The 12,956-nt window shown below is 43.4% G+C and overlaps 2 protein-coding genes across 7 annotated transcripts in view; one reads left to right on the top strand and one right to left on the bottom strand.

Moving 5' to 3' along the window:
* CEP290 (centrosomal protein 290) overlaps positions 1-11,132 on the bottom strand; it is a 49,241-nt gene extending 38,109 nt beyond the window's left edge. Inside the window, exons 1-11 of one of the 5 annotated variants that reach the window (XM_080971436.1) lie at positions 10,725-11,132; positions 9,395-9,515; positions 9,211-9,288; positions 8,167-8,236; positions 7,491-7,537; positions 6,264-6,407; positions 5,395-5,448; positions 3,000-3,152; positions 2,130-2,312; positions 1,736-1,825; positions 1,531-1,653 (exon numbers count right to left, since the gene is read on the bottom strand). In XM_080971436.1, coding sequence (XP_080827562.1) covers positions 1,531-1,653; positions 1,736-1,825; positions 2,130-2,312; positions 3,000-3,152; positions 5,395-5,448; positions 6,264-6,407; positions 7,491-7,537; positions 8,167-8,236; positions 9,211-9,288; positions 9,395-9,496 — 1,044 coding nt within the window. In that variant the 5' untranslated portion in view covers positions 9,497-9,515; positions 10,725-11,132. The remainder of the gene's footprint in view (positions 1-1,530; positions 1,654-1,735; positions 1,826-2,129; positions 2,313-2,999; positions 3,153-5,394; positions 5,449-6,263; positions 6,408-7,490; positions 7,538-8,166; positions 8,237-9,210; positions 9,289-9,394; positions 9,516-10,724) is intronic. The other 4 variants (XM_080971435.1, XM_080971438.1, XM_080971437.1 and 1 more) reach the window with 4 other exon arrangements.
* Positions 11,133-11,456: 324 nt separating this feature from the next.
* The window catches only part of TMTC3 (transmembrane O-mannosyltransferase targeting cadherins 3), a 32,577-nt gene continuing 31,077 nt past the window's right edge, over positions 11,457-12,956 (top strand). For both annotated transcript variants that reach the window (XM_080971473.1, XM_080971474.1), the window contains exon 1: positions 11,457-11,650. The gene's annotated coding sequence lies outside the window, so the exon portion shown is untranslated. The remainder of the gene's footprint in view (positions 11,651-12,956) is intronic.

Below are 12,956 nucleotides of genomic sequence, written 5' to 3'. Positions count from 1 at the left end.
CTTCAGAGCTAAATGTTTAGTGTCTGAAGACCATAAGTTATACTTGAAGTGGATCCATTGAAATCAATCATCTCAGGTTAGTTTAAATTGCTTGATTTCAGTGTGTCTATTCAGTGTGTGACATAGTTGGGTATAACATAAGATTATAACATAATAAAATGTAAACATGTGAAAGAAGGTATAGTTCATGCTGGAAAAGATATATATATGTTTCAGCTAAGTTTATAGTAAGTTTTAATACATGCAGCTCATTAGAAAATGAAGCACTGTTTTAACAGATAAACATTATTGGTCTACAACACCTATTAAAATCCTAACACATGGAGAAGTCATCAGATTTCCCCTCCAAATGAAACTTAGGTTTCATATTTCATAAGTAGGAACCAGTGAGGGTGAACCAGTGAACCTACTCTATAAGTAGGAACCAATCTGAACCAGTGAAGGCGGTGAAGGTCTAGTGTGAGTGTCTAGAGGTGGTTGGAGGATGGATGGTAGCTAACAGATTGAGGCTGAATCCTGACAAGACAGAAGTACCGTTTCGGAGGGACAGGCAGGTGTAGAGGACTCCCTGGTCCTGAAAGGGGTAACTGTGCCCCTGAAGGACCTGGTACACAGCTTGGGAGTCATTTTGGACTCACAGCTGTCCATGGAGGCACAGGTCAATTCTGCGTCCAGGGCAGCTGTCTACCAGCTCCACCTGGTACGCAGGCTGAGACCCTACCTGCCCGCAGACTGTCTTGCCAGAGTGGTGCATGCTCTAGTTATCTCCCACTTGGACTACTGCAATGCGTTCTATGTGGGACTACTTTTGAAGGTGATCCAGAAACTACAACTAATCCAGAATGCAGCCGCTATACTGGTGACTGGGAGTGGCCATCAGGATCATATAACACTGGTCCTGAAAGGCCTACATTGGCTCCCAGTATGTTTCCGAGCACAATTCAAAGTGTTGGCGCTGACCTTTAAAGCCCTCAACGGCCCTGGCCCAGTATACCTGAAGGAGCGTCTCCACCCCCATCGTTGAGCCCAGACACTGAGGTATTCCTCCGAGGGTCTTCTGCTGGCTCCCTCACTGTGAGAAGCAAGTTACAGGGAACCAGGCAGAGAGCCATCTTGTTAGTGGCGCCCTCCCTGTGGAACACCCTCTCTTCAGATGGCAAGAAAATGAACAACTATATGACTTTTAGAAGACATATAAAGGCAGCTCTGTTTAGGGAAGCTTTCAATGTTTGATGTTTTAGTATGTTCTGATATGTGCTGTGAGCCACCCAGAGTGGCTGGGGAAACCCAGCCAGATGGGCAGTGTAAAAATAATAAAATTATTATTAGTTAGTATTATTAAGATTACATAATACATTGTACACTGAAAGCACATATATTGATGGCTAAATCTGTAATATCTCCCCTCTAAAACGGGGACATAAAGTAAACTTCTTCTGTTCATTGTGTTGTACTCTATACTCAATGCATAGATTTCTAATGTTTAACACAAATATTTGTTTGGTTTCTTCTTATTGGACAGAAAACTACCTGCTGGAGGGCCATAACGCTGCTCTTGTCAGCATCAAGGTGGGCCATTTTCAGCTTCTCTCTCAGAGTTAACAACATTTGCTGATACTCAATGATTTCTTCATCTTTAGAAGCCAAGATTCCCTGCAAAGTAGAATATGGTAAGGTGGAAAATCTTCAACAAAACATAAATCTTAAAAGGTAGCTGAAATAAGATATGCAATACCTTCCATTCTTCCACTTTTTCATTCACAGCTGCCATGAGAGGGTCATCTTCTTCATTCTTTGCTTTAAGTTGCTCCATTAACTCATGCACCTGTAAGATACCATTGATATATGATGAATGAAATATGACGTATGAAAATACAAGCTATGTGTGTATTACTCCAAATGCATTAACAAAGGGAATCAATGGTTATCCAGTTTTTACTCTATTTGCTAAATGAATCAAATACTTATTTAATGATCAATTTGTCATCACTCAGTGGTCACGCAGGAAGTGTCATCTTTCTGATTTGATCTTTCTGTTTTGGTCCATTGTATTCCAATTTTAAGGTCTTTTATAGTTGTACGGTATCTTTACTAATCTGATTCTGGAAAGAAGGTAGGTTACATTTTACCTGAAACTTATACTGTTCCTTTTCCTTTTTTAGTTGGTCCACAACAATGTCAGATTGCTGCACGATAAGCTTCATTTTATTGTACTCATCAGTCATCTTTTCCATTTCTTGCACCGATTCTTCTAGATTCTTCCTCATTTCCTGATTCTGAGCCTCTAATTTTTCATTAGCTTCAGTCAAACTCTATGAATTTAAAAGTAAAATATTTATAATGAGAAACCCATTTCAAAATTGAAAAAAAGCCAGCTCTGGCAAACTCAAAAATAAACTGATAGAGCCAACCCTAGATCTAAGTAAAGTAGGATTAATTTTTACCACAAGACCACCACAACTGACAACCACTGCTGTATCCACTGAAATATATTACTCACTTACTTCTTAGCCCCAAAGTCTAAAACAAAGCCATCTGCAACATTAATAATCAAGAGATCTTAAGAGCCATATCCTAAGTGTCATATTGACGTCCATCTAGAAAAATTGGAGCTATGCCATCTTCATATCAGCAGAAGATACAAAATTCACTGAATGCTGATGTTTTAAATTATCTTCTGCTATTTTCGTGCTGCTGATTGTATCAATATACAGCAAAAAACAATTTGAATAATTTTTAATACACTGATACTTGTATGCTGTTTTGGTCATTATTGTAGAAAAGCAGGATAAAAATAAATTAAAACACCACTGTAACAAATTTCTCTAGTTATTGAAAGGTGAAGTACTCCTCACAATAACCCAAATGCCTAACTAAGTATCCTTGGGTCAGGAAAGACTCTGAAAGCCCACTAGATAGAATAATAGAGTCTGAAGGTTTATATTAGATTCAAAATTCTGAAAATAAAGGCAAGACAAGGGCAACCCCTTTAAGTTTACCTGAATTTCATCTAGATACTGGACAAGCTCAAAGTTCTTTTTTGATAACTGTGACCTGTAATCTGATTCTTCTCCTCTTCGTGAAAGAAGTGTTTCTTTTTGTGTATCTATCTGTCTCTGATAGTCAATTACATCCTGACGAAGTTGTTCATTCTGCATGACATACAGGAGGAATTGGAAAAATTATACAAATCAAGCATTTGAAGTGTGCCAATAAATGCCACAAGTCAATGTGTGATCTACAGTATCTGAAACAAACTACAATATCACACACAAATACATCCAGTAATCCTACAAACTATTAAGCTGAATACTCACCTTCTTTTTTCTTCGCTTTTTCTTCAAAGGAAATAGAGTAGAATAAGAAAGAAAATCAAAGCTAATTACCATATAACTTAGGAAAGCTTAAAAGTAAAAAGAAGAGAGCTGTTCATAATTGGCCAGGAAACATCAAAAAAGCACATTAACAGCGTAATGCTATGAGATTTATGTTGGCAGTGGCTAATAAGTTAATGTGAGAGATTTTTGTGCAAGAAGGTGAAGACTTCCTTTCTCCTTGCATCAGAATTCACCCATCGCAGTGATTTAAATCATTCCAAATTCATAGGCCTAAATTTAAAATATATATTTAGGACTTGGATACAAGCCAGAGGTAAGAAATGATAGACAGACAGCAGGTTAGAAGTACAGTGCCTGATAAAACAGTTGTGACAGTAAGACAAAGAAAACAAGCAGGTTATAAAGAACACCTATGAAACAGAAAATACTCCTTAGTAACACAAGTCCTTGCCACCCTAATAATAATAATAATAATAATAATAATAATAATAAATTTTATTTATATCCCGCCCTCCCCAGCCGAAGCCAGGCTCAGGGCTGCTAACAACAATAAAACAGTACAAAAGTACAGCACAAACAACACTCTAAAATCATTCATTATAAAATTAATTAATTCAAGCCACTGGCAACCATTGGGCCAGAGCTCCACGAAGATTGCCGAGGGAGGGAGTCAGGCTGTGCCCTGGCCAAAGGCCTGGTGGAACAGCTCTGTCTTGCAGGCCCTGCGGAAAGATGTCAAGTCCCGCAGGGCCCTGGTCTCTTGTGACAGAGTGTTCCACCAGATCGGAGCCACGGCCAAAAAAGCCCTGGCTCTAGTTGAGGCCAGCCTAACTTCTCTGTGGCCTGGGACCTTCAAGATGTTTTTATTTGAAGACCGTAAGTTTCTCTGTGGGGCATACCAGGAGAGGCGGTCCCGTAGGTACGAGGGTCCTAGGCCGTATAGGGCTTTAAAGGTTAAAACCAGCACCTTAAACCTGATCCTGTACTCCACCGGGAGCCAGTGCAGCTGGTATAGCACCGGGTGAATGTGATCTCGCAGCGAAGACCCCGTAAGGAGTCTCGCTGCAGCATTCTGCACCCGCTGGAGTTTCTGGGTCAGTCTCAAGGGCAGCCCCACGTAGAGCGAGTTACAATAATCCAGTCTGGAGGTGACCGTCGCGTGGATCACAGTGGCTAGGTCAGGGCGAGAGAGGTAAGGAGCCAACTGCTTAGCTTGGCGGAGATGGAAAAATGCCGCCTTTGTTGTAGCTGCAATCTGCACCTCCATGGAAAGGGAGGTGTCGAAGATTACACCCAAACTCTTAACGGACGGTGCTGGCACTAATTGCGCCCCCGCAAGAGATGGGAGTTGCCCCCCCCCCAATCCCATATCGTCCCGTCCCGTCCCAGCCACAGGACCTCTGTCTTCGAAAGATTTAGCTTCAACCGGCTCCCACGTAACCATCCAGCCACAGCTTCCAAACATCTGGTCAGTGTGTCTGGGGCCGAGTCAGGATGGCCATCCATCAACAGATAGAGTTTGGTGTCATCAGCATACTGATGGCAACCCAGCCCAAAACTCCGGACAAGCTGGGCGAGGGGGCGCATAAAGATGTTGAAAAGCATCGGGGAGAGTATCGCACCCTGAGGTACTCCACACACCAAGGAGTGGCGCGATGACAATTCCCCCCCAAGCGCCACCCTCTGTCCCCGACCAGAGAGAAACGAGCGCAGCCATTGAAGGACTGTGCCCTGGATCCCCACGTCGGCAAGGCGGTGGTCCAGAAGTTCGTGATCGACCATGTCGAAAGTTGCTGACAGATCTAGAAGAATCAGCAGCCCCGACCCACCTCGATCCAGCTGTCTACGAAGATCATCTGTTAGGGCAACCAGAGCCGTCTCGGTCCCATGACCAGCGCGGAAGCCGGACTGGAATGGATCCAGAGCCTACAACAGTCTCACTCTAAATTATTTAAAATACTATTTTAAACCAGAGGAGGGAGGGAGAACTGCATGCATGGGAGGAAAGGTCAATCAAACAATCATACAGGCATTGATTCCAAAGTTCTTCACTAACCTCCCTTCTCAACTTGCTGTTTTCATTTTCTGCATCCTCATTTCGAAGAGCAAGCTAAAACAACAAAATTAGTTAGCTAAGAAAATGTATCAAGTTCACAAGGAAGGCATATTTTCCGGAGGTATCAACACTCTTGGAGTACATGAATAGTAAATATTGTATTATATATGCATAGATAGGTATATAGATACACACAAACACACACAAGGGGAGGGCAGCTCCTGCTTGCATTTCTCATCAATCCTTCCTACCAACTATCCCCAACAAACCCTTCAACGATATTGCCAGTCCACTTCTTTTACAACTCAAAGCCCACATCCCCTCATAGCTCCTTAAACCCATTCAACTGATCTCAGCCTACCTGCCAACCCACTCCCACCATATTGCCAATCCCTCTCCCCTCACAGCTTGCTCCAGTCCCAAGATCCCTCTGTACTGCTGCCACTGGGGGGGGGGGGCAGGGGATTGAAGTGAACAAAAGATTTCATCCCTTTGCCCCTCCTAAAACTGGACAAGACTGCACTGCATTACAGTGGTACCTCGGGTTAAGAACTTTGCTTCAGGATGAGAACAGAAATCGTGCTCCGGCGGTGCGGCAGCAGCAGGAGGCCCCATTAGCTAAAGTGGTGCTTCAGGTTAAGAACAGTTTCAGGTTAAGAACAGACCTCCGGAACAAATTAAGTACTTAACCCGAGGCACTACTGTATATTTCTAAATTCCTGGTCTCATAGTGCATACACAACCTCTGTTTCGTGCAAATGCATACATCATTAACTTTTTCCCATTTCTATTGCTATTATTCAATACAAGTCTTCAATTTTATATTATTTTCCACAGTTTTACAGATGTCTGCTTAAAATACTGCATACCTGTTCATTGACTTTCTTTTCTTTCTCCAGCTCCTTCTCCATATCTGCCAACTCTCTGTCTTTTTGTTCCATCTGCCTTTCCAGCTGACGGATCTCATCACGCAAAAAGCGAGTATCACGACCACCAGTAGATCGATGTGCTACCTTAAAGCACCATTAAAATTTAACAAGCTGTTAATGTGTTTCCAGTTAAGGTAAGCAGGACAGTACAGAACTGTTTTAATCAAAATTTCAACACACACACAAACACAAACATTTTGCATTCATTCATTCTGCACAAGTTGGGAAAAGTCAGGTTATACCTGACTTTAATCTAGTATTTGTACTGCAACATATTTCAGCTTCAAAAATTCAAATGGTTTAAAATAAAGGTATGTCTTAAAGGACTAACTATGCACAATTATATATTTTTAGCTGTTTTATATTCCCACTATGTTTAATACATGAAGGGAAATCTAAAAGTGATTTTGTTATAGCGTGCAGTAGGAACTTGCCTTTGCTACATTCTAAAGGCCCTATGCTACAGATGAAACCTGTGATCAATATAGCTGTGATTTCGACCAATAAGGGTCTGACCTTCCTACAGTTAAGCAAATTTAAGTCCTGCTTATTTCATTTGCCCTTTGAAATTGCAGGACAGCGTTTAAAAGTGTCTAACTTTAAAAGGTTGAATTACACACTTACAATTTATAGTTATGCCCCAAATGTTCTGTTTATGTTTAATAAAATAAAATGTTAAAAATAAAGACTAGAAACGCAATCCTATTCTCCTCTCCAATGTTTACGATGGGAAGGGGTTAGGATTATATGTAGTTTCCTCCCTTCCATCTTCCAGGGGGAGACTGCACATAAAGAAATCTAAACTTTCCTCAGGCACATGGAAAGCTATCACCAGCAGTTCTTGCCAGTATGAAGCTGGGATGTTCCACAGTGGGGTTTGGGTCTCGTAAAGGTGTCAATTATTGAACCCATCAACAGTGCCAGACTCAGGCTGGCACAGCAGAAAATATGTTCTTTCCCACTCCTTCTGCCCTGGCCAGAACGAGCCAGCAGTACTTGGAATGTATTGGTGGACTTGCTGTTCCACTCCACCACTGCCCTGCCTCTCGTTAGGATTGCTTTGCCAATGCCCATAAAAAAAATAATAACTTAATAATGCTATACATCAACTAGTACCACCAAGAACAGAATAAATAGTATAAAATGCAACTTTACATTTTGACATACCTCTAACTCCTTTTCCAATTTCATCACTTTAGTTTTTAACTGATTTTCTGTTAGAATAAACAAGACACACAAAATTACCAAAATATATTTCCATAAGCCTCCAAATGAAATCTACAATAAGCTTGGTGGCAACCTCTGCTAACATTACAATGAGTGACTTATTTTAGTACAGTGGTACCTCGGGATGCGAACAGGATCCATTCTGGAGCCCCATTCGCATCCTGAATGCAATGTAACCCGCGATGGCGCGTGCCACGTTTTGCCGCTTCTGCGCATGACGTCATTTTGAGCGTCTGCGCATGCGCGAGCGGTGAAATCTGGAAGTAACGCGCTCTGTTACCTCCGGGTTGCCGCGCAGCGCAACTCGAACACGCTCAACCTTAAGCACTTTCAACCTGAGATATGACTGTAACAACAAAATTGAAGCTACATTATGATATTTTTTGTAAAAAAAATACTCTTTACATAGTTTTGAAAACAATAAAACAAGCAATAGTGGAGAAATGGCGAATCACATGTTGATGGACTGTCACTATAAATAACTGAACTCAGGAACTTAAATATGCTTTAACTTCTAATGGAAGTTTCCATCAGCATCTACTGACCCTGCTGAAACCTGTAAATATACAAGTGTAAACGTAAGTGTGTGTTACTTATCCACAAAAACTGATGATACCAAATTTGGCTTGCTCCTCCCCAGCTTTCTCAACTTCTTCCAATGCCAGTTCTACTTCTTGATTTTTCATCTACAACAAAAATAGAAGTAAGACACGTGCCCAGAACAAATAATTACATATGAAGCTACAAAATTATGTAGACTAAAAGAAGATGCATGTTGCTACACAAAGGTAAACACAATATAAGCAAGCAGAGGTTTTAGTTTGGAGGAATGCATCCGTTATAAATTTCAGCAGATCATATAAAGCAAGCAACAGGGAGCGATTCATCCAGCTATTTCCAAATGTGCCCTTTTGAAAAATGACCATGCCCACTTTTCAGCTCCTGTGGGGTTGGGAATGGATCCATGCAACCCTTAGCTCAAAAAAAAAAAAAAAAAAAAGGAACCTCTATACTATGCATCAGAAACCAAGAAACTTTCTCATTTTCACACTTGACATAGGAATTGGGTAGAAAACTTTAAGACCCAGAAGAAAAACTCCAGGGAAATTAGACTGTTTCCTAACAGGGTTATTCAGACTGAGGACTGGGAATCTTTCAACGGGTGTACACCTTCCTGTAGACCAGGAGGACAAAACTCAAATTACTCAGGGCACTGTCACTAGCATTCAAGATGGTTGCACTACTGCATTAACTATGAAAAAGCATTTCTGTCACATTTTTCCTAATTTCATTTATCAACCAAAGGAACTGTAGATGGGCAGGCCAAAATGACATGTTTCACTTCAAAATTCTAATTTATCCCTGTAAAAAAAACAGTAATTACCCTATGACACAAACATCAAAACTTCCATCATAGATTAAGTGAAAAAGACTGACTTTCCGCAACAAGATGGACTTTTGCCACGCTCCTGACAAGAACAACTGCACTTACTACTGTTGGGGGCACCTGCTGACTTGGCTGGAGGGGAAAGGCTGCAAGCAGAGAGTTTGCCCTAGGATGGAGGAAATAGACTTTGCATTGCTGCCTAGCCTGGAATGGAAAGCTCATGCTCATGCACAATTTGCTTCTTAGAAGTAATTAGGATGCATCAGTACTGACCCTCATTAATGACTGAGAAATTTTAAAAAGCTGAATTAAACGTTCAGGGTTCTCATCCTTCAGATCACTTCCATCAACCTAAAGATAAAAGCAAAATACTCTATTACTATTAAACAGTTTAATATTAAGCATTATATCCATTTAGTTTCTTCACATAAAATGCTCAATTCACTGTTCAAAATACCTTAGCCAACATCTCCAGCAAAGTATCTGCTAGCTCCTCTTGACGAGGTAAAGAATCAGGATCTACTTTCATAACCTTCTTCCATTCTAAAATCGGCGCCATCTTGAACGTTCATTTATCTCTGCACAAAAAGAAAAGGTATTTTGAGAAGACATGAAAATATCCACAAAAGTAGTCATTCCCGTCTTGAGCTATTTACAAAGGAATCAAAAGTTTACTAGACATTGTTCATGACATAAACAGAAGCACAAAACAGGTCATTATTAGAATCAAAACATTCTTGCTTGTGTGCTCAAGTGCTTCAGCATCTCTTCCATTTTTAACATCTCTAACTGTACCAGGAGTAATTCAGGAGGAGCCCTCACTTATAGGAGGGGCTCTCCTGAGCTACTCCTGTCATACAAGAGAGGGAAAAGACAACTCTAACAGTATATGTGCATGGCTTTGTTGATCTCACATGGGATTGAATCCCACAACTTTAGAGTCGCTGCTAAGAAAACCCTAAAGTACAGACGGTGCCTTTTGTTTCTCATACAGTAGTTGTGAGGTTTCCACACGCCACTTCCATCCCTCATGCAACGTAGCATATCCGTCAAGTGAGGATAACATCGTAAACCATCAAACTTGCTCCCACAGGAGACCGGTGGTGGCCACCAGCTTGGATGGCTTTAAAAGAACACTGGACAAATTCATGGAGAAAACCATTCATGGTTACCAGGCAGGATATGTTACTCTGCTCTGCTGCTACAGTTGGAGGCATTAGAACCAATTGCTGGGAACCTCAGGAGGGGAGAGGACTATCTTACGCCAAGGATCCTGCTCACTGAATTCCCACAAACACTTGTTTATCCCCTGAGAGAACAGGATGTGGGGCCAGGTGAGCATGGCTCGGTTATTTATGTCCTTACCTAATGTGGTGGGCTCAAGTCCACAACCCCTATGGTCCTGAAGCGCACACACTTTCAAGCGAGTACACCCTAAACCTATAGAGGTATATAGTTGTACCTATAGTTCACAGGGGGTATATAGCTGAGGTATAGAAGTATATAGTTATAGGTATATAGCTATATATAAAGGTATACAGTTATAGGTATATAGCTACATAGAGGTATATAGTTGAACCTATGGTTCACGGGGGGGGGGGGGAGAAAAGATTAACAAATTGGCTGGTCTTTCAATGTCTACTACAAGACTCTCTAAAAGGAGTTTAAACACACACACACACACACACACACACAACAGGCCTTCGTCATAAACCTTTCGAAAGCGCCCCTAGACCCTCCGAAGTGGGTCAGCTGGGAAAGGAGGCAAAGCTATGAGCCTTTTTTACCCCGGATACCTAGGATGCGGAGGCTCCACGCAACCTCTCCTGCGCGCTTCGCAGTGAGCCAGTAGGTTTACTCCAGAGGAAGCAGGTCGAGGATTGCAGCCATTTGTTTCCCCAGGCAAGGAAACGCCCCTCCGCTCTCGGAGCCAAACGGGCAGCGAGGAAGGCAGCCTAGTGGCCGCTAGTCCCCCTTCCGGAGCCCCGCCTCGCCCGCCAGGTGCAGGCGACGTTAATCCGCGTTTATTTGTTCACGAAAACCTCCCTCCCTCCTTCTGGCTCGCTGGTTTCCTCAAGTCGTTCACGGAGGAGGCGGAGCAGGCCGCTGCTGCTAGGCGACGCCCTCAAACACTGCTCGCCCTCAGCCGGAAGAACCCGGATCTTCTTAACTGGAGCGAGAGCCCAGTCAAAACTCCCGCGGGACTACAACCCCCATCATGCCCCAGCCGAAGACCACAAGTTCCGGCATGCCTTGAGGTGAACGGACCGAAAGGGAACAGGGCGCGCGCTGAGGCTGACTTCCTACTGAACAAGGGCAGACTCGCTTTTCCGAGTGAGCGTGCCGGCGTGCTTGTTCACGGCATGCCGCGGCCTTCAGCAGGGAAAAGATACCGCCGAAGAAATCTTAGGCTAAAGAAGAAGGGAAAGGGCGGGAGCCACGGAGAGGACTACATATCCCAGGGTGCTCCGCGCCGGCCAAGTGGCAGAAGCCGGCGGAGTATCCGCCGCTTGGAATGCCGGGGGAGGGAGTCGGGCTTCCCAGCATCCTTTGCCGAGCTCCGTGAGTGACAGGGGGAAGTGTCCGCGCGTGCGCACTTGCGGGAGGGAGGCTCCGATCGCTCGCCCCGGGTTCGGTTTTCCCAGGGAGGTGCGGCTGAAGCACCAGCGGAGCGAGACATGGCGGAGAGCGTGTGCATCGTAGGCGGACCCAGGTACAGGATCGCGCGCAGCTCTCGGGTCGGGGTTCTGAGAGAAGAGAGCGGCTGGCTCTCTGGCCCCCACGCGACGGGGACGGGAGAGGGACGGAGGGGAAGAGGCGGGGGTGCCTGGCTCTGCCAGGTGCGGCTTCTTGCGCGACTCTCGAGGAGAGCGCTGCAGCTTCCATGCCAGGTACAGGATTCAACCCGATGTAGGGATATATCGCCTTTGCTTTTGGAATTGCGCGCTGGACCTCGCGTGCAATTCAGCAGCTCGCGGTCTCCCTTAAGGTGGGAGGATGTGCTGCTGAGATATGGTCGTCCGAAGGAAAGGCTTGCAGTGTATAGCGTGAGTGTTCACACGTGACGCTTGTAAAGACCCCCGAGTTAAGTCGTGGATTTCTTCGTGCATATGGGGGGCGGGGCAGAGAGGAAAGTGCTCTCTGTGCAGAAAATAGTGGCTGCAACGAAATAGTTGCACATGCCCCATGGGAAAACCTAAGTGTTTCCCAACTTCTTAGTGCACCGTAGGCCCAGCACAATCCCGTGCATCTTTACTCGGAAGCAAGTGTTTGTGCATTCCATAGGATCTACTCCGGAAGTAAGCGAGTTTAGGATTGCACCCTCAAGCCGCAGCGAAGTTATATGGCCGCACATTAGTTCCAACTGAGTGATACGATTGGTTACATGGGGCTTAAGCGCTACTTTCTCTTACTTTCTCTGTATTTATACTGTGGAGATTCCAGTTACTGTGTAACAAGTTATGAGTAAACCTTACAAATACTGTAACGTGTGGCGTTTTTCGTTACGATGTTGATTTCATCAAGTAGATAGTAGCAATGTAGAGTAAAGTGACTGCTGTTATGTTTTGTTGATATTCTACATGCTATAACATTTGTTAAGGAATGCTTTTGAGAAAAGGCTGCAACAAAACTCATTTTAGAATAGGAAGAGGGTAGAGGAAACATATACCCGAGTACACACACAGTAATTATATATAAACTTGGGTATCACTTTCGTTCTACATAGATAATTTATTAGCAAGGTTTAATGTTTGTTGGTGACTGTATCTATATTGTATCTATTCACCATTTGGAGACTTTGAGCTGGGGCGGGGTGGGGGGGAGCCTGAAACTTTAAGGCAAAATGTGGTTCTGGCTGCTTATCCCCATCTGCAATGTTGCTTTGTTTTATTTGACCTCTTGTCATAAGCAGCCTTGAGCAGCTTGAGTAAATAACAGTCCAGTAATTGGGAGGCTCAACAATACTGAACCAAAGGCATTCTAATTGTCTTCTTTCATTATTCATGTGACCTTTTTTT

This window comes from Podarcis pityusensis (assembly GCF_964106645.2).
Source record: "Podarcis pityusensis genome assembly, chromosome: 10".
Lineage (NCBI taxonomy): Eukaryota > Metazoa > Chordata > Lepidosauria > Squamata > Lacertidae > Podarcis > Podarcis pityusensis.
The sequence above is the reverse complement of the archived record's forward strand: the minus strand, read 5'-3'. Positions and strand labels throughout refer to the sequence as shown.